This window comes from Rhinoderma darwinii, chromosome 7, assembly GCF_050947455.1.
Source record: "Rhinoderma darwinii isolate aRhiDar2 chromosome 7, aRhiDar2.hap1, whole genome shotgun sequence".
In the NCBI taxonomy this organism is placed as follows: Eukaryota; Metazoa; Chordata; class Amphibia; order Anura; family Rhinodermatidae; genus Rhinoderma; species Rhinoderma darwinii.
Window position 1 is genome coordinate 73,106,800 of NC_134693.1, and position 25,837 is coordinate 73,132,636.

General features: G+C 42.4%; 1 protein-coding gene across 1 annotated transcript in view; it reads right to left on the minus strand.

Moving 5' to 3' along the window:
- The window catches only part of PICK1 (protein interacting with PRKCA 1), a 201,593-nt gene that overhangs the window by 44,776 nt on the left and 130,980 nt on the right, over nucleotides 1–25,837 (minus strand). Inside the window, exons 8-10 of the mRNA XM_075832285.1 lie at nucleotides 14,870–14,932; nucleotides 13,990–14,123; nucleotides 3,168–3,260 (exon numbers count right to left, since the gene is read on the minus strand). Of these exons, the coding sequence (XP_075688400.1) occupies nucleotides 3,168–3,260; nucleotides 13,990–14,123; nucleotides 14,870–14,932 (290 nt within the window). The remainder of the gene's footprint in view (nucleotides 1–3,167; nucleotides 3,261–13,989; nucleotides 14,124–14,869; nucleotides 14,933–25,837) is intronic.

The window sequence follows — 25,837 nt, forward strand, 5'->3', positions numbered from 1 at the left end:
TGTGCCAGTACATTAGCCTGTGGACGGATAGCACACAGGCAGTTGTTAGGACATACTTGGGTATGTCCTAACAACATGAAATATGGTAAGACAGCCCTGGGGTCCGTCAATAGACCCTGGGCTGTCTGCCCATATATGGTATGGCCCTCGATCGCGTCACAGGAATTCCCTGTGACGCGATCCAGGGGCATCCCCCCTCCTCATTTTCTCCTGAATGCTGCAGTCAGCTTTGATCGCAGCATTCAGGGGAATAGCGGCGGAGAGGAGAGGTTTCTCTGATCTCCACCGTTATAGAGCGGGGCTGCGGCTGTGTAATACAGCCATTGCCCCGCTCCTGACAGGAAGTGCGCGCGCGGTCAGCATGAGGTGATGCGGCCGGCGCTGCACTAATTAGCGGCAGTTCGGGCACTGACGACAGAACATGGGGGGGTTTTGTAGAGCGCTCGCCATGTTCTGTCTTCAGTGCCGCCGCTCATTAGTGCAGCGCTGGCCGTATCGCATCATCCTGACCCCGCGAACTTATCATGACTCAGGAGCGGCTGAATTACACAGCCGCAGCCCCGCTCTCATACATTCATGTATTACTATACTGAGCTGTGCGGCTGCGCAGCGAAGTATCGAAATACAGGAAATAGCGGTATCGAACCGTTTAGGGATGCACAGTATCGAAACAGTATCGAAGTTTCGATGCACCATGCATCCCTAGTACAAACGCAAGCTGCAAGGGTAGACTTGATGATTCATGCAACGGGAGTGTTGGAACATGTCGCAAAAGCGGTTACATCACGTGGGTTGATTTCGTTGGTCTATCGCAGGCTACTGCCAGAACATCTGGGGGATCTTATGGCACCAGTCAAGGCTAAGTGGGAAAGAGATGTGGGCCCTATTCCCGAGGAACGCTGGGAGGCTGTCTTGGCGTCATCATATACTCTGTCTCTTAATGTAGCGCACAGGAGGTCCCAATTATTTTTTATACCTAGGGTATATAGGACCCCCTGGGTTCTGAAAAGCATGTAATTAAGGGCGGATGCCAGATGCCCTCGGTGCCCAGAGGAAAAAGCGGACTTCTTTCACATGTTCTGGTCATGTGGGATCTTGAGGAATCTATGGGCAGAAATGTCGGAGTTACTGGGGCGAGTGTTTCAGGTACAGATTCCGTTGGATCCCATGGTAATGTTGCTAGGGTATGTTGGAGATGCGGAACCACCCTCGAAACAGGAAATTATAAGTGCAATAAACCATCAGGTCCTGATGGAGTACAGGATATACTCCAAAAGGGGGTCCAAGAATAAATTTGAAAAGCAAAGGGCTAGGTGGATAGATCACTCTGGGTGTGCTTCCTCGGAACTCCTGACAATCCGCGCGACTATTCTAGGCTAAGCTGGCAAGAGGGTCAAGGGGACTACACTGACACATGGGGTACTGTAGAGGTCTAATGGGGGAGGAGGGGCTCCACACTAGGGTCTTGAAGTACGGAGGGAGGGGAGATAATAGGGAGTGGGAGAGAGGAGGGGATTGGAAATTTGCAAGAGTGGGGGATAGGGCATGGAAACCTGTAGCGAAAAGGACGGCTGGGGGTTGGGGGGGGGGGGGGAGTTGGGGGTAGGGAGTATTGTTATGAGGGAAATACATTCTTGGGTCTGTAAAGTACTGATGTATTAATTTGGTTGATTGCATAATGACCTGTAATGATATGGTTATTTGTTTAATAAACTTGAACTGATTAAAAAAACAAAAACATTGACAGCTAAGAAGACTAATTTTGAATGCATGGTTAAAATCGTACACACCAAGCTACAGAGAGTTTCTAAATGCACTTAAGTTTTTACTACTCTAGAATGGTCACATATATATCGGAAAGAAAGAGCTCAGAGAAAACACTTGGAAAAATTGATGAATCCGCCTGTTTTACAAACAGGACATTTACAAGTTTTTGGATTAAACAAAGGGCTTTTCCACATGTGCTCAGGAAGGGGTGGGGGTGATTTAATGTTATAATGCCGGGGAACCGAGGTTATTTATTTTCGGGACCCTGATACTGATATTTCTTGTTTTGAATTCTATAATAATAAAAAAAAGGAGGAAACTCCAGTTCAATCATCAAAAAACTAACAAACCCTGTTCATATATCCTGCAAAGATTTGGAGGAAATACGAAATTGCCATTAATTAGTGCTTCTGACAACGGAATGTTGCAATATATGCAGAACGAAAAATTTGTATATATATTGTTCGTACATATTTTTTATGAATTTTCTACAGTAAGGCTGAATTCACACGAGCACATTACGTCCGTAATGGACGGACGTATTTCGGCCGGAAGTCCAGGACCGAACACACTGCAGGGAGCCGGGCTCCTAGCATCATAGTTATGTACGATGCTAGGAGTCCCTGCCGGACAACTGTTCCGTACTAAAAACATGATTACAGTACGGGACAGATGTCCGGCAGCGAGGCAGGGACTCCTAGCATCGTACATCACTATGATGCTAGGAGCCCGGCTCCCTGCAGTGTGTTCGGTCCGGGACTCGCGGCCGAAATACGTCCGTCCATTACGGACGTAATGTGCTCGTGTGAATCCAGCCTAAAAGTTATGTTTTAAGATAGAACTCCAGTTCTACTCCAGTGATTACGTTTTCCAATTAATTGTGGACGATACTTTTTGGAATCAATCCCTATAGTGAAGGATCGTCACAATTTTTGATACAGGTCCTTCAGAGCAAGAGACACTTTGGAGCCGCTCTCCAATTTGGATTATAGATGTGGGTGCCGGAGAGAGAACATCTTTTTTAATGAGAAATCTCTCATGGTTTGTGAACACAACACATTTTCAAGTGGAAAAACCCAACGTGGATTTGCAAGAGAAATTTGAAGTTTCATCTGCTGCAGATCCACCGCAGATTATCCACATTCAATGAGGCTAATCCGGATGTGGCTACCTGACCCGTTTTTCGCACGTAAACCGCTTCAAGAAGTTACATGCCACTTTTTTTTTTTGCTATGCGGTTTTCAATTCCACGCCATATGATCAACACTACGATTTGCCATTGAAATCAATGAGATGCTATTTGTGGGTCATTTTCACGCGGGATTCATAGCAGAATACGCGTCAAAGTCTGTTGTGTGAACAGAGCATTTTATTGTGATTTTTCTAAATGGTCTACTTACCAAATATTCAAACTTAACATCAAGATATTTTTTGATTGTTAATTTCGTGTCGGGAATGGCTTTATTAAGGTAAGTATTTAAGTCATTCAGCATCTGTTGAAAGAAGGTTCATATCAGTATTGCAATCTCAATTAGTCTATTAACAGTAAGCACAGGAAAAAATGTCATCGATTGGATATTACTAGGATGAATTGGCCTCTAAGATTTTCTCTGAGATAGCCGGAGATATCTCCAGCCATATAACATCATTGTCTATGCTGGAATAAAACACTTTCTATGCTTTCTCTTAATAAAGATGTAAATTTAAAATTATAAGCTGCATTAACAGTGGTGTAAAAAGGAGAGGTACTTCTACAACAGGAGCTGTGCCAGTGCCACCCTCAGTGGGTTCCAGTTGTAATATACAGCCGACGTCGAACTGCAATTTCCATGATTGAAGTGAACTCCAAAACCGCTTCGGTTCACCATTAAAAATAAACATTTTTCCCATGAAAAGTGGATTTAAATTTGCAAAAGTGTAAGAGACTAAAAAAAAAAAAAAAAAAGATTTTATTTAAACAACATGGCGAACAGCTAAAAAGATCAACAACTTTTTTCCACCCCCAATAAAAATAAAATAATAAAAAGGTAATCAATAATTTATATGTACCCCAAAATGGTTCTATTAAAAAAAACAAAACAAGATTGTTGTACTCAATGTAAAATCTATTTCCAGTTGAATCTCTTGGGGGACAAGCAACAAGGTTATATGCTCCTGCCACTAGGAGGCGACTCTAGGTAGGGCCTTAAAACACTAAAAAGGAAAAAGTTCTGGCTCCACCCAGGCAGACTGTACCCTTCCCACAGACACTGACTAATTTAGTTTGTACAAAAGCAGCAGAAAAAAAAGAATACAAACAAGTCCACAGCCCCAACTAAAAAGAACTACAGGACCCGCACCTAGAATAAACAACAAAGAATAAGAGGGCGGGATCTGTGTCCCCCAACTGATTCAACGAGAGAGAAAGGGGAGTACAAAAGTCTTATTTTCTCGTTAATCATTGGGGGACACAGACCCATTGCACATTTTGAAGAAGTCCCAAAGGGTGGGAATAAACTCATTTAGAGTATAGCCATGCCACACAGCTGTGGAGGCCAAAGTATACATTTAGTAAAACGTGGTATGCACAGAAGCCCAGGAAGCAGACTTGCAGACCTGAGAAACTGAAGTTTGATGCCTGACCACCCAGGAGGCACTGACAGCCCTTGTAGAATGGACTGTAACCCGAAGGGGAGCAACTTTACCCTTGGACTGTTTCTAAAATCATAGCCCGCATCCAACACACAATACTGGCTTTGTATGTTGCCAAACTCTTGTGTTGGCCTTCAAGAGCAACAAAAAAAATAAGAAATCGGTGTACCGAGACAACTCCGTCCGCAGACAAATTCAGAGTGCTCTTACAAAATCAATGTAAAGCCCATTCCCTCGGATGAGATTGGGAGGAGCAAAAAGGGGAGCAAATAATGTCTTCATTAGTATGGAAAATAGAGACTACCTTCAGTAGAAATAACAGAACAGCTCAGAGAACCCCCTTATACTTATGAATGAACAAAAAAGGTGACTTGCAGGACAAGGCAGCAAGTTCCAAAACCCGCCTGTGATAGCCACCACAAAAACACATTACGCTTGCTCTGCTGTAACTACCACAGAAACATTAACGAAGTGCAGGGATTGTGAATAGACATCCCGTGAAATGTCTATTCACTGTCTAAACACTTCAGTATCGTTAATGTGTTCGTATAAGATAGAACATACTGATCTAAAAGGATCCCTATGCGCTGACTAAATGAATGGAGAGAAGTGTATGACGCTGATTGGTCAGGGTCATACACTCCTCTGTACAACGCCCACTTGGTCAATAGTAAAACACGCCCAGTTGTCCATTGAGAAACTCATTAGCATAAAGCTAAAATCGCTAATAAAGTGGTGAAAATAGATCGTTTTTAAAAAATAAAAAGCACTGCTGTCACCTACATTATAGCGCCGATCTCCTTATGTAGGAGATAGGACACTTATAATGTGGTGACAGAGCCTCTTTATAGGCTCGATTGCAGGATTGACAGGATTCTAGGTGTGAAACATTTCAAAGAATGGAAATTAGCCTTCCAGCGGAAATAAGCCTTCCACGTATGGTGGTACACCTTGGCTGATTAAGGTTTTCTGGCCTTCAACATTGTTTGGATGACTGGCTCGGAGAAGCCTAATCCCTCAGAACCTCGGCTTCAACAGCCAAGCCGTTAAATACATCGGAAGTAAAGTGGGGGGGAATAGTGGACCTTGGGAAAGGAGGTCGGGAAGAAGTGGAAGATGAGAAGGTAGATTATATCTGCGTACCAGGACCGACGAGGCCAGTCTGGATTCACAAGAATCTCTCCCTTTTGAGTCATTAGAGCGCTCTGGGCAAGAGTGAAAGTGGAGGGAAGAGATACAGGAGAAAGAACTCTCTCCATGGAGTGACCAGCACGTTGACTGTGATGGCCATGGGATCGTGTATCCTGGCCACGTAGGTCGGAACCTTGTGGTTGAGACATGACACAAAAAGATCCACATCTGGGTAGCCCTGGCACAGTTGATGCAATATCAAAACCCACATAGAAGGATATAACACCCAACAGATATATAAATTATATCTTTTTTACATATATTATCAAATAACAATCTTATCAAAAACACAGTTAAAAATATGTGAGGGAGCAATAGGGACAAGATGGAAACAGACTGTCCAAGGACACAGAAAAAAGTACATTTAACCATATATTCCAGAGACAATATCCCAATGTATATGCACATCTACGCCACATAATAGCAGTTATAACATATCTGGACACCAGCCCAACAGTACAAAATTTGCATAAAAAATCTATCTATAAAGAGCAACAGCTGCCCTACCAATGATCAGGGATACCCGACTAAGTGCATGCAAAGAGGCATCAATGAGGAATCTATATGTAAATGGACGTCATGTAACAAAAAGTAATAAAAGTCCCTATGATGACCTACATATGAGTAAAAGCTAATGTACCACAGTAAAAGGGAACAGACAAAAAATAATTTGCCCTAAAAGATCTAACTAAATTTAATAGCCCACCTGGTCTGTGATGCCAAGTCATTAGTGTGCTAGAAAAGACTATAAGTAATGCTCACATATAGAGCAAAGATAGGAATTGCCCAAGGACACTGAATAAATGCCACCCAAGCAATGCACACGTTAACAAGAATGTATGCCAGATGCCTATAAGTAATGAAAAATGGTCATAGAAACTGACAACATACCATTGGCCATAGTGTGAAGGTTCTAGAAAAAAATGGAGGGTGTACAAAAAGCACGACACGTGTTTCCTCTGTGGCTTCATCAGGAGCCTGAGAAAAATCTGCAGCCCAGCTGTCCATTGCTGGTATGTCTGGTGCTCACAGCGCTGGAATATGTTGCCTTACCCACAGTAACATCCAGGAGGCTTCCAACAGATTCACCCATCTACTGGTGCTGCCCTAGTGGTTCAGAGAAGCAACCATCGTGGAGTTGTCTGGATTATGACCGGCCGACCCTGAAGAAGAGTAGTCCAGTTCTAGAGGGCTAGGAAGATTGTCTCCAATTCCAACCAGTTAATCTGCAAGGACCTTTCTTCCTGCAACCAAGTACCATGAACTATTTGAGGAAAGACAAACTGCACCCCACCTGGACAGACTGGAATCCGTTGAGATGACCAGACACTGGAGGGGGAGAAAAGACGGACATATTGAGATGTTCGCTGAGGTCTACCACCATCGCAACTCCTGACGGGCAGAATTTGTCCAGCGAGTCCTGAGACTTGTCCCAGCATGAAAGGATGCCCACTGGAGGGACCTTAAGGCCCCATTCACACGAAACACACAGCAAAAAGCCCCATTGATTTCAATGGGCTATTCACACATGCGTGAGTTTTCACGCAGCTAGAGTCCGTTGCGTGAAACTCACTGCAGGCCCTATATTGGTGTTTTCACGCACCTACGCGGCCATTGAAGTCAATGGGTGCGTGAAAACCCACGCACAGCACACAAATGCACATTGTTGCATGATTTGCGCATCAATTCCATTGAAAAAAAAGTACTTTGCGTGTGCGTGAAAAATGCATGCCACTCGCAAAGCACACTGATGCAATAACATATACAGACAGATTTACACATGTTGTTTACGTGCGTAAATCTCTCACACTCGCGTGAATGTAGCGCCTAAGTGGAACGGTGCATACAGAACCACTTGCAGGCCCACACCATTCTGCCTAGCACTTCCATACAAAAACTGATAGATAAGGAGTGTGCTGGTGGAGAAGAACCACCTCGGTTCGAATGGAGGCCACTATATCAACTGGAAGAAAGACACTTGCTAAGACATGCGCTAAGTTGGGACATATAAGGAATTTTCCTAGTTTATGATCCATCCGAACTAAGTGTCCGAAAACATCTGGAGACTATGAAGATTGTACTCTTTGGAGGGTGCCCTCATCAAGTGGTCATCCAAATAAGGTATGACAGCGACTACCCTGGCCCGCAAAAGCGCCAAATGAATCTTTACAACCTTGGTAAAGAACCGAAAAGACGTGGCGAGACCAAAAAGGAGAGCAATAAATTGGATATGTAGAGAACCCACCCCGAAACTGAGGAAACGTTGATGGGTCCTTGCGATGGGGATATGGAGGTATACATCGCAAATCCCAATAGAAGAGAGGAATTCCCAGTTTCAGCAATGCGATGATTGACCATTAAGTATTCCATGAGAAACCGTCAAACGTGAATGAAGCAATACAACATCTTCAATTCCAGGATTGAACAAAGAGACCTATTCTTCTTGGGAATTGCAAAAAGATTTGAGGAGAACAGTTGAAATCGTTCAAGCTGAGGAACGGAGACAATAACTTTCCGTAGGAGAAGGGAACAAACTGCTTGGAAAAAAGCGACAGTTCGATTGTTTCAATTTCTGTCAAATGCCGATGGATCATTGGTACAGGGGGGAATTGCTCACCACAATGGATGATTGATTGAGCCTGCATGAATCGAATGCTACATCGCTTATGAATATATATGCCCCCTTTTATTCCTGATGGGACTAGTGACCTATAGAAGGTAATAGATGCAATACATAACATACATGATCGTGGTCACATCAGTGCTTGATATAGGGCGACTTTGGGACGTTGCCGGTCAGTTGAGGAATGCACTGATTATATTTCTACCTATTATAGGTGGCACGTATTTCGAGCGCAACCTTGTGCACTGGTGACACACCTCATATGAAGGGGAGGAGTGACACAGTGATCTGCTTTTCTCCCTCTGACCCGAATCTCTGAAAGTCAACTTTCAAAAGCATTATGTGACATTTGGCTAAGTCTAGTGTGTACAACTAGTTGCTAAGCGACCTGAACCTCCTTGAATATTGATATGTGCACTAGGGTCACGTGATACATGACACAATGACTGGTTTGCTAGGTCATAGCGTCTACAATTTGGAGAGCTGTAGTATTACAAAGTACAAAGATCTCCATAGTTATATATGTCCTGAATGTCCGTAGTGCCCACGTCTTTACCTGTATTTAAGGTTTTGACAGCCGAAGTGATGCAGGATGGATCAGGACATGGACAAGTTTGAAATGTATTTTAAATATGTTGCACTTTATAGTTATAGTATTTTTTTTGTACATAGGTTTAACTTTACTGGTTTGTCTAATTGACATGCATTTCATGTATCTGCGAGTTAACTGTTGCTAAACTTTTGACACAGTTGGTGATTCCGAGTCACATGATAATTCCCATTCACATATTTAAGAGGGTTTATTTAGACATAGTTTTAGGCATCAGAAAGACCCTATATGCATGATGGGTCGAAACATTGCTGTTCTGCTTATGCTTGACGAATAAATACCACTTTTTGTATATCATAGGAGATGTGTGCTGTTGTCCGAGCGCTGGTAAAACTATTGTAGTCGATAGGTAGGGGTTTATCCTGGCTAGGCCGACGTGATACCATCCCATATCCTGGGACCTCTGCTGCTTCACTCCTTTTTTTACTTTGAAGTAAACTTTATATTACAACTGCCACAGGCATAAAAAGTAGCCTTGCCCACCTGTATAGGCTCTTTGCTAACATCCTCCTGAGAAGAAGACACATAAAAAAAAACAAGCAGCAATATCTAAGGAAGAAACCGAACCGCTGGGGAAGTACAAGACACAGACAATAGAGAAAAAATGCTGGCCTGCCAGACCCTTAAAGCTATGTACTCCTGTGATGAGGACGGCAGTAGGATGGCACTAGAAAATAAGTTGCAGCAGAGCTGAAGTTCTCAAGTCATTTTTGAAAATGGCACCTGCATTCTAAAGACCTAAGCCCCGCCCCAAACTCAGTCTCCCGAAAAGGTCTTCCTCCAATCAAATTCAGGAAAAAGGAACACCTGAACGGCTTGGAGCAGAGCCAAAACGGAGGAAACAACCACGGCCTGGGCCAGACACAAGCTTAGAAAGCCCGGCCGCAACGGCTGGGGCGACCATACTGCAAAGTGCCAGAAACTCCAGAAGTAAGTAGGGACTAAACCCCTAGAAACGCCCCTAAAGGAGGATTTACTTCCCAGTAAAAAACAGGGAAGGCACAGAGAAGGGACTCACAGTACTTCCCTAAAAATAGAGGGGAATAGAAACATCAGACTTCTTCGGGTGCACGCAGGGGCACCTGCTCAGTAATCTTGCACAAACAGTGGGGCACTGGCACTCAGTCCGCAGAAAATAAACGTTAAGTGACCGGCGGAAAGTGAGAAAAAGAGCAGATGACTGCCTGGTTTCCCAACAACCGCAGGGAGCTGTAAATAGGCTGTAAACTCACCTGCTGCTAAGGTAAGAAAAGCATAAATAAAACTAAAATAAAAAATACCATCAGACCTGAGTATCAGGTCATGTCTGTCTCCTACGACACTAGGCTAAAACCTGAATTAGCCAATGTTTATAAGAAGAATATTGCCACCAAAAAACATTCCTGCTGCTCTAAGAGATAAAATAGGTTCGATGCTGAAGGGGTCAAAGGGGTTCCGCAGTAAACAAGTAAATTACTCTTTGTGGCTTCCTAGTTTCAGAAGCTTACTAAAAGGCTGTTAAAGAGGCTCTGTCATCACATTATAAGTGACCTATCTTCTACATAATGTGATCGGCGTTGTAATGTAGATAACAGCAGTGTTTTTTATTTAGAAAAACAATAAATTTTGACCAAGTTATGGTTTTACCTTTTGACCAAGTGGGCGTCATACACTTCTCTCTATTCATGTATTCAGCACATCGTGATCTTGCGAGATCACGATGTGCTGTCACTTACTCACACATTAACGTTACCGAAGTGTCTTGAGAGTGAATAGACATCACTACCAGCCAGGACGCGATGTCTAACACTCCCGACACTTCAGTAATGTTTGTGTGGGAGTTAATGACAGCAAGCATGATCTCGATGTGCTGTGTGAGTAATGACACACACAAACGTTACCGAAAGACAGCACAGCGTGATCTCGATGTGCTGTGTGAGTAAGTCACACACAAACGTTACCGAAGTGTCGGGATTGTGAATAGACATCGCGCCCTGGCTGGAGGTGATGTCTATTCACTCTCAAGACACTTCAGTAAAGTTAATGTGTGAGTAAGTGACAGCACATCGTGATCTCACATGATCACGATGTGCGGAGTACATGAATGGAGAGAAGTGTATGATGCGGAATGGTCAGTGTCATATACTTCTCTTTACAACGCCCACTTGGTCAAAAGGTAAAAACACGCCCAGTTGTTAAGAAAGTCATTAGCATAAATCTAAAATTGGTCATAACTTGGTCACAATTTATCGTTTTTCTAAATAAAAACCACTGCTGTTATCTGCATTACAGCGCCGATCACATTATGTAGGAGATAGGGCACTTATAATGTGGTGACAGAGCCTCTTTAAAGAGACTCTGTCACCACATTATCCTACATAAGGAGATCGGCGCTATAATGTAGGTGACAGTAATGCTTTTTATTTAAAAAAAACGATCTTTTTTCACAACGTTAGGAGCGATTTTAGTTTATGCTAATGAGCTTTCTTAATGCCCAAGTGGGCGTACTTTTACTTTCGACCAAGTGGGCGTTGTACAGAGGAGTGTATGATGCTGACCAATCGGCATCATGCACTCCTCTCCATTCATTTACACTGCACTAGCGATATAGATTAGAAACCATGAGAAAAAGGAGTCATAGACTATAAGTACACAAAGAAAAATAATTTTATTGTTACATTCGAAAATACACAAATATAAAAACACAAGTACACAACGAGGTGTTAAAAATTGAAAGTAGATAGGTGGATCAGGTATCAAAAACCCTCAACACGGGCATGCCATAAGTACAAAAACGTGAGAGGTTCCGTTAGTATATAAATGTATGGGGTAGAGAAAGCGGACGTTAAGCGGACGTTTGGTTCCCCTTCACACTAGGCTATAGTGGGCCGGCTCCTTTTCCCTTCATCTACTTCTGGGACCATGCATTTGAAGAGTTAGACGTAACTCTCTTGTTACTAGTTTGTAGACGTTATTTCATCTACTGCTTATGTGCATGTACTATTTGGTGGTGAGATGGCACAGATTCCGTTGCAGTGAACCAGCATTGTCTGTATGTGACGGCGATGTGCTTTCTCTCCCCCATACATTTATATACTAACGGAACCTCTCACGTTTTTGTACTTATGGCATGCCCGTGTTGAGGGTTTTTGATACCTGATCCACCTATCTACTTTCAATTTTTAACACCTCGTTGTGTACTTGTGTTTTTATATTTGTGTATTTTCGAATGTAACAATAAAATTATTTTTCTTTGTGTACTTATATGACTCCTTTTTCTCATGGTTTCTAATGTAATTGTGGAGTTTTCGCTAGTTTATAGTGACATTTTTGGAGGTAGAACATTTCGCCTTGCGGGTGATACCTAGCCAAATTACCATACCTGTGAGACTTTTTGGTTGTTAATTACTAGCGATATAGATATATCGCTATGTGCAGCCTCATACACAAACCCTAACATTACTAGTGTCCTGATAATGAATACACATGAAATCCAGCCTGGACGTCATGTGTACTCAGAATCCTGACACTTCTGAATCTTTTTTTGTGAGATTCCGGCAAGTGAAACCAAATCTCGTTTAGCTCCGTGATCTCGCGAGATTTCGTATCTGTTGCTGGAATCTCATAGAAAAGATTCAGAAGTGTCAGGATTCTGAGTACACATGACGTCCAGGCTGGATTTCATGTGTATTCATTATCAGGACACTGTAGTAATGTTAGGGTTTGTGTATGAGGCTGCACATAGCGATAGATCTATATCGCTAGTGCAGTGTAAATGAATGGAGAGGAGTGAATGATGGCGATTGGTCAGCGTCATGCACTCCTCTGTACAACGCCCACTTGGTCGAAAGTAAAAGTACGCCCACTTGGGGATTAAGAAAGCTCATTAGCATAAACCAAAATCGCTCCTAACGTTGTGAAAAAAGATCGTTTTTTTAAATAAAAAGCATTACTGTCACCTACATTGCAGCGCCGATCACATTATGTAGTTGATAGGGCACTTATAATGTGGTGACAAAGTCTCTTTAAATAATAAAATGGCTACTGCTAAGAAACCAAAATACTAATATCTAACTTAAAGGGGTATTCCCAAATTAGACATTTTTGGCATATCCACTGATATGCCATAAAAGTCTGATTGATGAAAAGAACATTTCTTATGTTGCTGCATTCCAAAAGCCATAACTTTTTTATTCTTCCATTAATGTAGCCATATATGGGCTTGTTTTTTGCGTGACGAGTGATATTTTTTATTAGAATCATTTTGGGTTATATACAAATTAACTTTATTATTTTTATGGGGGCGATGGAAAAAAGCAACACCGTTTAACACCATTCACCATGCGGTTAAAATAACATGTTAACTTTATTATACCTGTCATTACAATTATGGTAATACCACTTATGTGTATTGGTTTTTCTTTTAGTTTTTTTACACTTTTAAAAATTAAAACCACTTTTTATGAAAAAAATGTTTTTCATCTATTTTTAAAAATCACAAGATCTGTTAAGAAAACCACAGCAGCAACTCTTGCCTTACAGCCAAGTAGGAAATAGTAAAAAACCTTTAGGGTCCATTGATAAGTTGCGGTAAGGTTTGTATCGCATCGAAAAACAGCATCTAAAAACTGCATGTGGTTTCACTGCATTTTTGTGCGTCTTTTGTTGCAGTTGCGGTAAAAAAAACTAAAGGTCCATTCACACGTTACAGTTGAGGGCACTTAAAACCACATCGAAAACCGTATTCGAAAACCGAATGCGTTTTTACCGCAATTTGATGTGTTTTTGTAAAGGGTTCCGCAACCGCATTGAAATACGCACCAAATAATTGTAAAAATGCGGCGGGTTTTTGGATGCAGTTTTAACCACAACTCAAATGCAACATCTGAATGGGCCATAAAGAAGGCCTTCTTTTTTTTTTTTTTAAAGCTGCAGATACACGATTTGATTATTTCAAAAAGAAGTCTGGAATAGTATATGTACTAAATTCCATTCAGCTTTCTGCTTTTAAGATTGCATTCGGACTAGAAACAAAACTTCGGTATGCACCTGTGACTGTGGAACCTGCCCATTACTTCTAAGTCAACTCCAGGTCTCTTGCTTTAGTTTTTCTTTCAAAACACAACTCTAGAAACATATTCAAGATTTCAGTTTCATGACACAATGTCCTCCTAATATGATCACTTACTGGTTTAATTGTTTTCAAAAGACTAATTCCAAACTTTTCAATGTTTCGATGTGCATCAGCAAACTTGACGAAAGCTTCACTTGCCGCAGGCTGAGGCTCCCGGACACCAATCACCGAGAACACATCTCCAAATGCTAGGAAAGTAATTCTAAGTTTAGTATCAATATAACAAGTTTATTTTATTTTTGGTAGGACAGAAGCAGCAAGTGATAGCCAGCAAGGGTGATAAAATAAAATTGGAATGACCCGTGACATTGCCTTTCTTCTGTCTATGCCCCCTCTAACCAATGTAACAATGCACAATGAAAAAAGTTGTACTCACCTAATATTTTTCTCTCGAGCACTGGATACAGGCAGTCACTTCCCAATGTTTAAGCAGTAAATATTGTTTTTATTGATTTGCCTTCATTTGCACAACTTGAGTTCAAAAAATATTGAATACTAAGGCTGGAGCTAGACCTAGACTTTTTGTTTTGTAGTGAGCTATAAATCGCTGGCCATAGGAATGCATTAGACTAGTCTAGAAAGCAGTGTTTGGCCTTCCATATAATACATTGATGGGCCAAGCCTGACAGGGAATATAGACAGGAGTTGTTGTGATGAGACAACCCCTTTAACCATGAGTATATTAGTTTGTTTTATTATATAATTTCTTACAGGTTTGTACTCTTTATTAATTCGGAAATGACATAACTCAAACAACCCTACATTTTGTTTAAAAATCAGAGGCTATTCTTTGTGAAAAAATATGCAATACTAGATCATTTAGAAGGGGTCAAATACTTTTTCACAACACTTACGACAATCCATATGTTGGGGTAGCTGATACCAAGCTTGTACACATTCTTAACTACATATTAGGTACTGAATTAATTATTACCTCTGTGTGTCTGAGAGAGTTCAAAAAATGCTCTTAAGAGACGTTTGGTGTGTTCCATCATACCTTCAAAAAATAACAGGGAAAAGTCTGGGTACAATATTTTATTATTTTGAAATAGAATTATCTTGTAAGAAACATTGGCATATAGTGTCCATAGCAAAATATTTACCCCTTTGGACTATGGAATATTTGACACTTTTGATATCTCTATTCAAATCTCATCCACTGCTAATGTAATACGCTGCAGAATTCTGCAACATTTACACAACGTGTGCAGGAGCCCTACTAGGTGTGTCAAATCTATACCACCTGCCTCCTATTGTGCTGTTTTAGAAGGCATTATAGGTCACTTGGAATTTCATTAAAGGCTATGAAAACCTTTGAATGGCATTTTTTTTAAAATAAAAAGGTCAGTATGATTGGTGCAACTTTATATATAATTTTTATTCAAAATAATTTTTACTTTTTGAGCTACAGCTGTTCTGTATTCTCTAAACAGAGCGGCTGTATTATTCGCTATGACCTGAACCTGTCAGTCCCGCGGTCCTGATGGGTTCAGTGTCAGCGTGTCCTGCGAGTCTCTGACCCACCTGTAATCTTATCACATATAAGTTATGAACTTAGATGTGATAGATTACAGGTGGATACTCCGTGTCAGGGACACCCAGAACCCGCTTTCACTGAACCCGTCAGTCCCACGGACCTGACTGGAGCAGGATTTAGCGAACAATACAGCTGCTCTGTATAAAGAATACAGAACAGTTGTATCTCAAAAAGTAAACATTTTTTAAAATAAAAACTGTACATAAAGTTTCACTCACACCGACTTATTTAAAAAAAAGAAAAAAAAATGCAATTAAAAAAGTTTACATTTAATTACATTACTTTAATCAATTTATGAGCGACATATAATGTCTAAACCAGCACAATAATATTTAGGAGACAAGTTGTATAGATTTGACACATCTAGTAGGGCTCCTGCACACGTTGCGTAAATGGTGCAATATTCTGCAGAGTATTACATTAGCAGCAAAGTGGATGAGATTTGAACAAATCTTATCCACACGCTGTGGAAAAAATCAGCAAAAAACTTGTGTGGAAATTGATTTCTGGTGCGGATTCTCAATCTGGGTTGTCAATTTATCTTGCGTAAATGCTGCAGATTTTCACATGGAAATTCCGGATGAATATTCGACAGCATTACGCTGTGCGTGCAGGGGGCTGTACACACAGCATACTATCAGGAAATCGATTGAAATCAAACATTAATAAATATTAACAATTACTTGGTCCCAAAATCTAGAGAGAATGCATTAAGCCTTAGGGTCCATTCACATGTTGCGGTTGAGGGGAGTGCAGTTAGAACCACATCGGAAAAACGCATCGGAAAAACACACTAAATCGCGGTAACAGCGCATGCGGTTTTTGGATGCAGTTTTAACCGTACCTCAACGTGTGAATGGACCATTAAAGCGAACCTGTTGTTTCAGAATAAGCAATCATATGTGTGTACACGAGGAATAACTCAATTTCTGGCCAATATATGACTTGTATTCTGCATTTATTTTTAGCAGTTTTTCCCTCTGCAGGCTCTATCTCTAATATTCTGTTACCCCGAAGCTAGTGGGTGGAGATTAATTGCTTTCATGTCTGCCATACACAGCACACAAAAAAGGGGAGAAACCTGCTCTCCTATCACATATATAAAGCTGAGGCAGTATGGAAGAGATTATACAGCAGTAATGAGCAGTGTAGCTGTAAATCCAGAATTGGGGTGAGATAGAACACTCACTAGGGAGCTGCAGTAGCATCTGTGAATCTGTCTCTCTCTCTCTCTCACTTTGCTCCTGCTCCCCCCTCCCATCTATATAGACTCCTATGGGCAGCTGTTACCCTGATCCCTCAGTGAGCTGATAGTCCATCTTGTCTTGTAGCGATGGGTATAGCAGTAAATTCAGAATGCGTGAACAGTTAGGAGGAGGGTGGAAAGAAAGGAGCCTGATAAGTCGAGACAGAGGCACTATTCTCTAATAAGATATATTGCAAAGTTTCTTATATTTGCTTTACTATTGATTTATGCAAAGTTTGTGAAAAGTGAAGTGCCTATTTAACCCGTTAGTGACCGCCAATACGCCTTTTCACGGCGGCCACTAACAGGCTTTATTCTGATGCATATGCCTTTTTACAGCACTGCATCAGAATAAAGTAAACAGAGCAGGGAGCTGTCAAATCTCCCTGCTCTCAGCTGCCAGAGGTAGCTGAAAGCTGGGGGCGTCCCTGCTCGACTGGGTGAGATCGATATTAGTATCGATCTCACCCGTTTAACCCTTCAGATGCGGTGCGCAATAGCGTGCACCGCATCTGAGTGGTTTTTGGAGAGAGGGAGGGAGCTCCCTCTGATCCCACCGACACCCGGCGATCTTATTGCCGAGTGTCTATGTCTCCGATGGCAGCCGGGGGCCTAATAAAGGCCCCCAGGTCTGCCTGTAGCGAATGCCTGCTAGATCATGCCGCAGGCATGACCTAGCAGATGCCTGTCCGTGTTAAACGGACAGGCAGTAATACACTGCAATACAAAAGTATTCAAGTGTATTATAATAGCGATCGGAGAATCGCATGTTAAAGTCCCCTAGTGGGACCAGTAAAAAAGTTTAAAAAAAAGTTTAATAAAGTTAATGAAAATAAAATGTGAAAAAAATGAAAACCCAACTTTTTCCCCTTACAAACTGCTTTAGTATTAAAAAAACAAAATAAAGTAAAAAAGTTACACATATTTGGTATCGCCGCGTCCGTAACGACCCCGACTATAAAGATATTACATTACTTAACCCGCACGGTGAACGCCGTAAAAAATTAAATAAAAAAAGACGAAAAAATTGCTGTTTTCTGTGAATTTTGACTTTAAAAAAATTTGATTAAAAAGAGATCAAAAAGTCGCATCTACTCCAAAATGGTACCAATAAAAACTACATGTCTTCCCGCAAAAAAAAACCCTCATACAACTGCATCGGCAAAAAAATAAAAACGTTACGGCTCTTCAAATATGGAGACACAAAAACAAATAATTTTGAAAAAAAAGAGTTTTTACTGTGTAAAAGTAGTAAAACATACAAAATCTATACAAATTTGGTATCGTTGCAATCGTAACAACCCGCTGAATAAAGTTATTGTGTTATTTATACCACACGGTAAACAGCGTAGATTTAGGAAGCAAAAAAGTGTGGCAAAATGTCAGATTTTTTTCTATTCCCCCCCAAAAAAAGTTAATAAAAGTTCATCAATAAATATTATGTACCTCAAAATGGTGCTATTAAAAAATACAACTTGTCCTGCAAAAAACAAGGCCTTATACAGCTATGTCGACGCAAAAATAAAAAAAAGTTATAGCTCTTGGAATGCGACGATGGAAAAACGTAAAAAATAGCTTGGTCATTAAGGTCTAAAATAGGCTGGTCATTAAGAGGTTAAACATTTTGAACATTTAGTAGCGTCCCTATATTTTATTCTTAGGCTTTGTTCACATCTGCGTCAGGGTTCCGTCCATGGGTTCCATCAGACCTTTCCGTTAGGGGAACCCATAAACGGAAACCAACACTTTCCGTTTGCATTACCATTGATTTCAATGGTAACGATTCTGTTGCTAATGGTTTCCATTTTTCTCCGTTCCGTAAGGTTTCTGGATTTTTTTTTCAGCGGAATCAATAGCGTATAGTCAACTACGCTATTCAATCCGCAAAAAGAATGGAAACCTTATGGAACGGAGACAAACGAAAACCATTAGCAACGGAAGTGTTACCATTGAAATCAATGGTAATGCAACCGGAAAGCTATGGTTCCTGTTTATGTGTTCCCCTGACGGAACCCATGAATGAAACCCCGACACAGATGTGAACAAAGCTTTACCAACATCTTTGGAGTCAGATATAATCTATGGGTAATAAAAAGTTGTGCTTACTGATAGGTCAAACTAGATGAAAGTTTTAGAATTGTACGCAGAGAACTAGACCATACTTGAGCTGAAAGATTTCTCATATCATCTCTCCATTTCATATGTAGGAATCTAATCAAGAATAGATTACTAAAATTGGGTTATTATTTAGTCTTAAAAAAAATAAAAAAAAAAGACAGCTTAGAGGTGACCTATGTATTAAATCAAAGGTTAATACAGAGATCTCTGTCATGATCTATTTGAACCAGGTCTGTAACTATAACAAGGGGGTATCTACTACATCTATGAAGAATTCTACATCACAGAAGGGCAGCGAGACTACTGAACTCTCCGCCAAGAGATGTGGCGTTAGTGAGATATTTAAAGGGGTTTAATGCCTTTCTTAAAATAAATAAAATTACAAGTTGTTTGTATATGGGTATGTTCAGACAGGGCAGATACGCTGCACAGCATATCCACTCTGATCACCGCATGGAACTCCGGCCATAAAAACGTACCAAATTTTGGCGGTTTTTCAGCCGGAATGTCCACTGCAGAAAACTGAACGATAAAAGAAAACTGTTTTATACTTACCTGTAACCATGGCGACGCGTCTTTCTGTCGTCTTGCAGCATGGCCTCCTGAGATGACTTTTCATCCCATGTGACCGCTGCAGCAGTCACATAGGATGAGATGGGAAAGGCTACGGGAACAAAAGAGAGACACAGAGCGCTCCTCTAAAGTGATACCGTAGATTCAAAAACAGATGGCACAAACAAAGGTGTTTTAGGTAATAATTCTGTGGTTGTGAAAGAAGGTCGGCACAACACGATCATCTAGCATGTGCAGACCTTTGGCTCCATACATGGGCAGTCTGCTAGCCTTCGGAGTGGGCACTGGTGGCTGAAAAATCAGTGGGATCCGATGGAGGAAAACAGTCCAAAAAAACTTGAAAAAAGGATCACTCTTTACTGAAGGCGCTCCTGCACATGCGTTGAAAGTCGGCCGCGTCCCCAATGACGGAAGGACCTCTCAGTGAATGAAGTAAAAAACAGCTTTATTGCTTAAAAAGACGTGTATTGGAATAGCATATGTCTCTATAAATGGAACTAGAAGCTACAAGTTTCGACCTAGTACTTAGGTCTTCATCAGGCTTCATCATAAGCCTGATGAAGACCGAATTCTTCACAAGATCCTGTATTTTAACAGTGAACAAAAATAATCCGTTCCCTGTGACTAAATGCCTCTGAACACAGCGCTCATTTTGAGTGCTTCTGCATTCGGGCAGCTGTTAAAAAAGCCATTAATGACATCACAGGAATTTACAGTGCAGGGGGGCTCGCAGGCATGCAGAGAAGACGTGTTCTGCTTTTCTGCATATCACTGTTACCATTACATAACTATCATCATTATATATGGGGACAGAAGAAAAAGAGAGATAATTTATTCCCTGCTAACCTGTGCCCCCATAGTAAAAAAATTTCAAATAAAAAGTAAAATATAGCCCCTCTCCACCCAAAAATGTACACACATCTCCGAATCCACACACTCCTGAACCCAGGCGTCGTGCACATGAGCAAATGATGTCTGCTGAAGGGACGAACACCCACTAATCGGACAGCCGACACGAGTGGGGAGACCCTTTAGGCCAAGATGTCCTGGATGAGGGGGACCTCTGGGGCCTTGGGGCGATGTTGCTAAGTCTAATCTTTGAGGAGATAAGCTCTGGTAAGGAGTTTAGAAAAGACCGAAAACTCTGAGAACAGAGAGAAGAAAGACTGATGAGTGCTTTCTTAGAAACCTGTTTGGCCTCCCAGGTTACAGCCAAGCAGAATGCCGGAAGACCTCAAACTAGCCTATGTATGAGAATTGAAGCAGGTTGATTGCATGGAAGTCTCAAAAAGAAATTGAAATATTGATCACCTGAGACGCGAGAGCAGTCATATCCTGCTGCGGTGCTCCTTTTAAAAAACCACTGTGCAGCTGTTTACTCGAAACTGAACAAGTCTTACTCAACCAGGGGATGTGATGCACACAAAGAAGAACCTGCTGCCGTGGAATGAAGGCTTGGTCTGAAAATCAAACATCTTGTTAAGAGGGTCACCGAGTTAGACCACAAATCGACAGCTGCAGCGGTCACATATGACAAAAATGTCCTCCCAGGAGGCTGGCTGTACAGAAAGCAGCTGAGAGACCTGTGACACGTTGCTACCAAAGCACCAGTGGAGGGAAGTCTAGTCATTTTTTTCTTTTAAACTAAGAGAATAGTTGCATTGAACTCAATGGGGAATATATGCAACAAATCTGCAACCATTCCACAGCAGAAAGTGACAAGCTGTGGATTCAACCACTTCCCACTGCAGCCAGTTTTGACCTTTCAGACAGAACCTAATTTTTCAAATCGGACATGTCTCAATTTATACGGTCATAAATTTGGAATGCTTTCACCTATCCAAGCGATTCTCAGACTGTTTTCTCGTAACACAATGTACTTTATGTTAGAGGTAAAATTTGGTCGATACATTCAGTGTTATTTGGGAAAAACGCCTCAATTTTCTAGTATTTACACTCAAGCACAAAGTTCTTTATTGGAATTCATTTCTTGGCATGCTTCTTTTATGAACTGAATCATGTTATCAACCATCTGTGGTTTTCTTGACTATACTGAATTTACCTTATCTTTGATAACTCCCCAAAAGAAAAAAATTAATTGGGTAAAGTCTAGTGATCGTGGTGGCCATTCAACCTGGCCTCATCTACCTATCCACCTATTGGATAATTTTTTGTCAAGAAAATCATGCACCGCTAAAGCATAGTGAGAAGGGGCTCCATCTTGCTGAAAATATAAGTCTTCATATTCATGCTCCAACTGAAATTGTGGTATTGTAGAAGATAGGTCCAATTACCCCTTTACATGAAAGAGCCGCCCAAACTGTAACCCCAGGTTGATTTTACTGTTCTTCAATTGTTGTAAGGGGGATTTCTGTTGAGTAGTAAACACAGTTGTGCCTATTAACACCACCTGAAAGTTTGAAGTTGGCTTCATCAGAACAAGTTACTTTTCTAATAAAGCCGTCTCCCTGAGTTTAATAATTTAAAATTGCCTCACAAAATTGTAAATGCCGATATGGATCATCCTCTAATAATCCATGTATTAATATTGGCCGATAAATTTTCAGCCCTAAGCATTGCTGTAATGCCCATGGCCGCAGGCTGTCGGGTTCACTCACCTCCTGATGGCCGCAGCCATAGATCAGTGAGCGCTGGCCCGCATCTCCTCCTCAGGAGATGCCAGTGCTCACTTCCGCTTCACTCGGCCGGGTCCCGTAGGGCCAGCGAGCGCACCTGAGTTAAAGTACCAAATTAGCCCATGAGCACCCTGGACTATAAGAAGGGCCCAGCCCCTTCCTGCATTGCCTGAGCGTTGTTGTCGTTTAACTATGTTTGTCTCTGCAAATGGTCCCTTAGTGTTTCCTAGTTCCCAGTGTTCCCGTTCCTGCTACCTGTATCCTGTGTTTGAAAGAAATGCTCTACTCTTCCTAGGCTACATCATCTCATATCAAGGCCTCAAGATGGATCCTGAGATGGTAAAAGGCTGTCCTGGAATGGCCACGCCCTCAATGCTTGAGGTCCATACAGCGTTTCCTGGGATTCACCAATTTCTACAGACAGTTCATTCCAAACTTCTCCTCACTGACATCTCCTATCTCTACCCCACCAAGAAAGGCATGAACGCCAAAGTGTGGACTCCAGAAGCGGAATCCGCATTTAATAGCCTGAAGAGTGCCTTCACGTCAGCCTCTATTCTCCATCATCCAGATGTATCTCGACAGTTTTCGTTGGAGGTGGACGCCACTGTTGGTGCTGATGGACTCCTGTACAAGAGAGGTCCCAAGGGCAAGACAATGGTATGTGGCTATTACGCTAAACTCTTTTCTTCCGCAGAATGCAACTACTCGATTGGGGGATCGGGAGTTACTGGACATCAAATTGGCCCTGGAGGAGTGGAGACATCTGCTAGAGGGCGCAGTTCATCCCATCTTGATATTCACTGACCACAAGAATATTACTTATCTCCAGACAGCCCAACGACTGAACCCCCGTCAAGCCAGGTGGTCGCTGTTCTTTGCACGGTTCCAGTTTGAGGTCCTCTACCGCCCGGCCGACAAGAATGTGAGGGCCGATGCCTTGTCCAGGTTGTTCAAGACAGAGAACACTATGGAGTCTCCACAAAGTATTATTGACCCGTCTTGCATTGTCTCGTTCAACCCTCTGCAAGTTAGAGACATCCCTCCGGGGAGGACATTTGTGCGCCTGGCAGACCGAGGGAGAATCCTCCACTGGGGACACAGCTCCAGACTGGCAGGTCATGCGGGCACCAGTAAGACCCGAGACCTGTTTGCCCATCATTTCTGGTGACCCACACTGCCCAAAGACATCATGGACTGTTTCATCCTGCTCAGTGTGCGCAGCTAACAAGGTTGCTCACTCCAAACCTGCTGGCCTGCTCCAGCCGCTGCCTGTGCCCAATGCTCCCTGGAAGCATATAGTAATGGACATGGTTACGGACCTGCCCCCCTTTTCGGGATACAGTTCAGTCTGGGTGGTGGATTAATTTTTGAAGATGGCTCACTTCGTTCCGCTGACCAGTCTAACTTCTGCTTCTCGATTGGCCACCCTCTTCATCCAACACATCTTCCGCCTGCACGGCTTGCCTCAGCATATCGTGTCTGATCGGGGGGTTCAGTTCACCTCAAGGTCCTGGAGAGCCCTCTGTAAACTCCTCAATGTAAAGTTGGACTTTTCCTCAGCCTACTATCCTCAGTCCAATGGTCAAGTTGAGAGGATCAACCAAATCATGGAGATCTACCTAGGACACTTCATCTCCAAGCAGAATGATGACTGGGTGCAGCTTCTTCCTTGTGCCGAGTTCTCGTACAATAATCATACTAGCGAGTCCACAAGAAATACACCGTTCTTCATAGTCTACGGCCAACACCCACGAATTCCTCTCCCGGTGCCCGTTATGTCTGAAGTACCGCAGCTGATTCTGCTTTTAGGGACTTCCTGCAGATCTGGCAGCAGACCCGATCTTCCATTCTGCTGGCGGTGGACCACATGAAACGTAAGGCAGACACAATGAGAAGAGAGCCTCCCCAGTTTTCTCCAGGTACCAAGGTCTGGCTGTCCTCCAGAAATATCCAGCTGAGGGTGCCATCATACAAGTTTGCTCCCAGTTTCCTCGGACCTCTTGCTACAGATCAACCCGGTCTCCTACAAGCTTCAATTAATAATTTAGGAAAAACGGGAATAAGTGCGGCGCTGCTTCATCATATAGCTATATGGCCTGAGGAAGATGCCGGTGCGGCATTGAAACGCGTAGCCTGGATTGTTCAATAAACTTCATCATTCTACATCATTTGTACTTTTATTTTGAAGCAGCGCTGCACTTATTCCCGTTTTTCCGAAATTATTAATGGTCTTCATTGCGGTGGCCAATGGGCCTGACCGGTTGGGAATTCGGCAGCAGCACTCACTCCTACTAACAATTTCAACGCGATTGTTCTACGGCCCTGTGGTGAGCATTCATTTGTATTTTACTGACTGCTACTTCTGGGCTTACTTACACTATGTGGCGCCGTGCTTTTTCCTTTTATTTCTCCTCCTACAAGCTTCGGCTGCCTCCTACCCTCAAGATCCCCAACTCCTTCCATGTCTCCCTACTGAAGCCTGTGATCCTGAACCGCTACTCCAAAATTCCTACTCCTGCAGTGGCTCCCAGCATTTCATCAGATACTTTTGAGTTTAAGGAGATACTGGACACCAAGAGAGTGGGTGGGAAAAACTTTTATTTGGTGGAGGGGGTTTGGTCCTGAAGAGAGGTGCTGAGAGCCAGAGGAGGACCTCAATGCTCCTACTCTCCTGAAGAAGTTTCTCTCTCGCTCTGGCCCCAAGAGGAGGGGGCGTAAGCGGAGGGATACTGTAATGTCCATAACAGCGGGCCGTCAGGTGCACTCAACTCCTGACGGCCATAGCCATGGATCAGTGAGCGCTGGCCCGCATCTCCTCCTCAGGAGATGCCAGCGCTCACTTCCGCTTCACTCAGCCGAGTCCTGTAGGGTGCGCGCGCGCGCACGCTCGTGCCTACTCTGAAAGGGCCAGTGCATGCACCTGAGTTAAAGTACCAAGTTAGTCCATGAGCACCCTGGACTATAAGAAGTGCCCAGCCTCTTTCTGCATTGTCTGAGCGTTGTTGCCATTTACCTATGTTTGTCTCTGCAAATGGACCCTTAGTGTTTCCTAGTTCCCAGTGTTCCACCTGTATTCTGTATCCCATGCTATCCAGAACCAAGTGGCGTATAGAGTTGGAGTCGAGCTGCGCTAAGTACTATGCCTGTCCTGTTACACCGCGCCTGGTGTCTGCCTGCTGCCAAAGTCTCATCCGAGCCTGTCTTGCTGCAGTCCGAAGTTGCCATAGGTACACTTATTTGAACTATAGACTTTTACCTGTGTCCTGTTGGCCAGCTGCCATACCGTTAAGGCGGTACGGCCCAGTGGATCCACGCACCCAACGTGACAACTGCTTTAGACGACCCAAAGATCTATAGGGAAATGTCCAACTCTTTAGAAGCTCTTTTTAGGTTTTTTGGGGCTTTGAGTAATTGCCAGTGCAACTAACAATTCATTTTCATCAGTAGCAACACTCACTGGGCGACCACTATTTGGTGCATTACAAATGGATCCAGGTCTGTCAAATTTGTCACATATACAGTATATTGATAGTCTAGTTGGTGGAGGTGTTGCAAATTCTTCTTCCCATTTTTCTTGAACCTTTTTAGCATTCTCTCTCTTCCAATATTGTTAGATTATCCACTTTCATTGTTCATCTCTAAATTACCAGCCATACATCATTATCTGAATAATGGAATAGAAATGTTGGGGAAGATTTAGAATCAGAGCACAGCTTTCACTTCTGATTGTGATCTTCAGAAATTAAATAATTTTATAAAACTGTCCCCCTGTATATTACATTCCCCCAT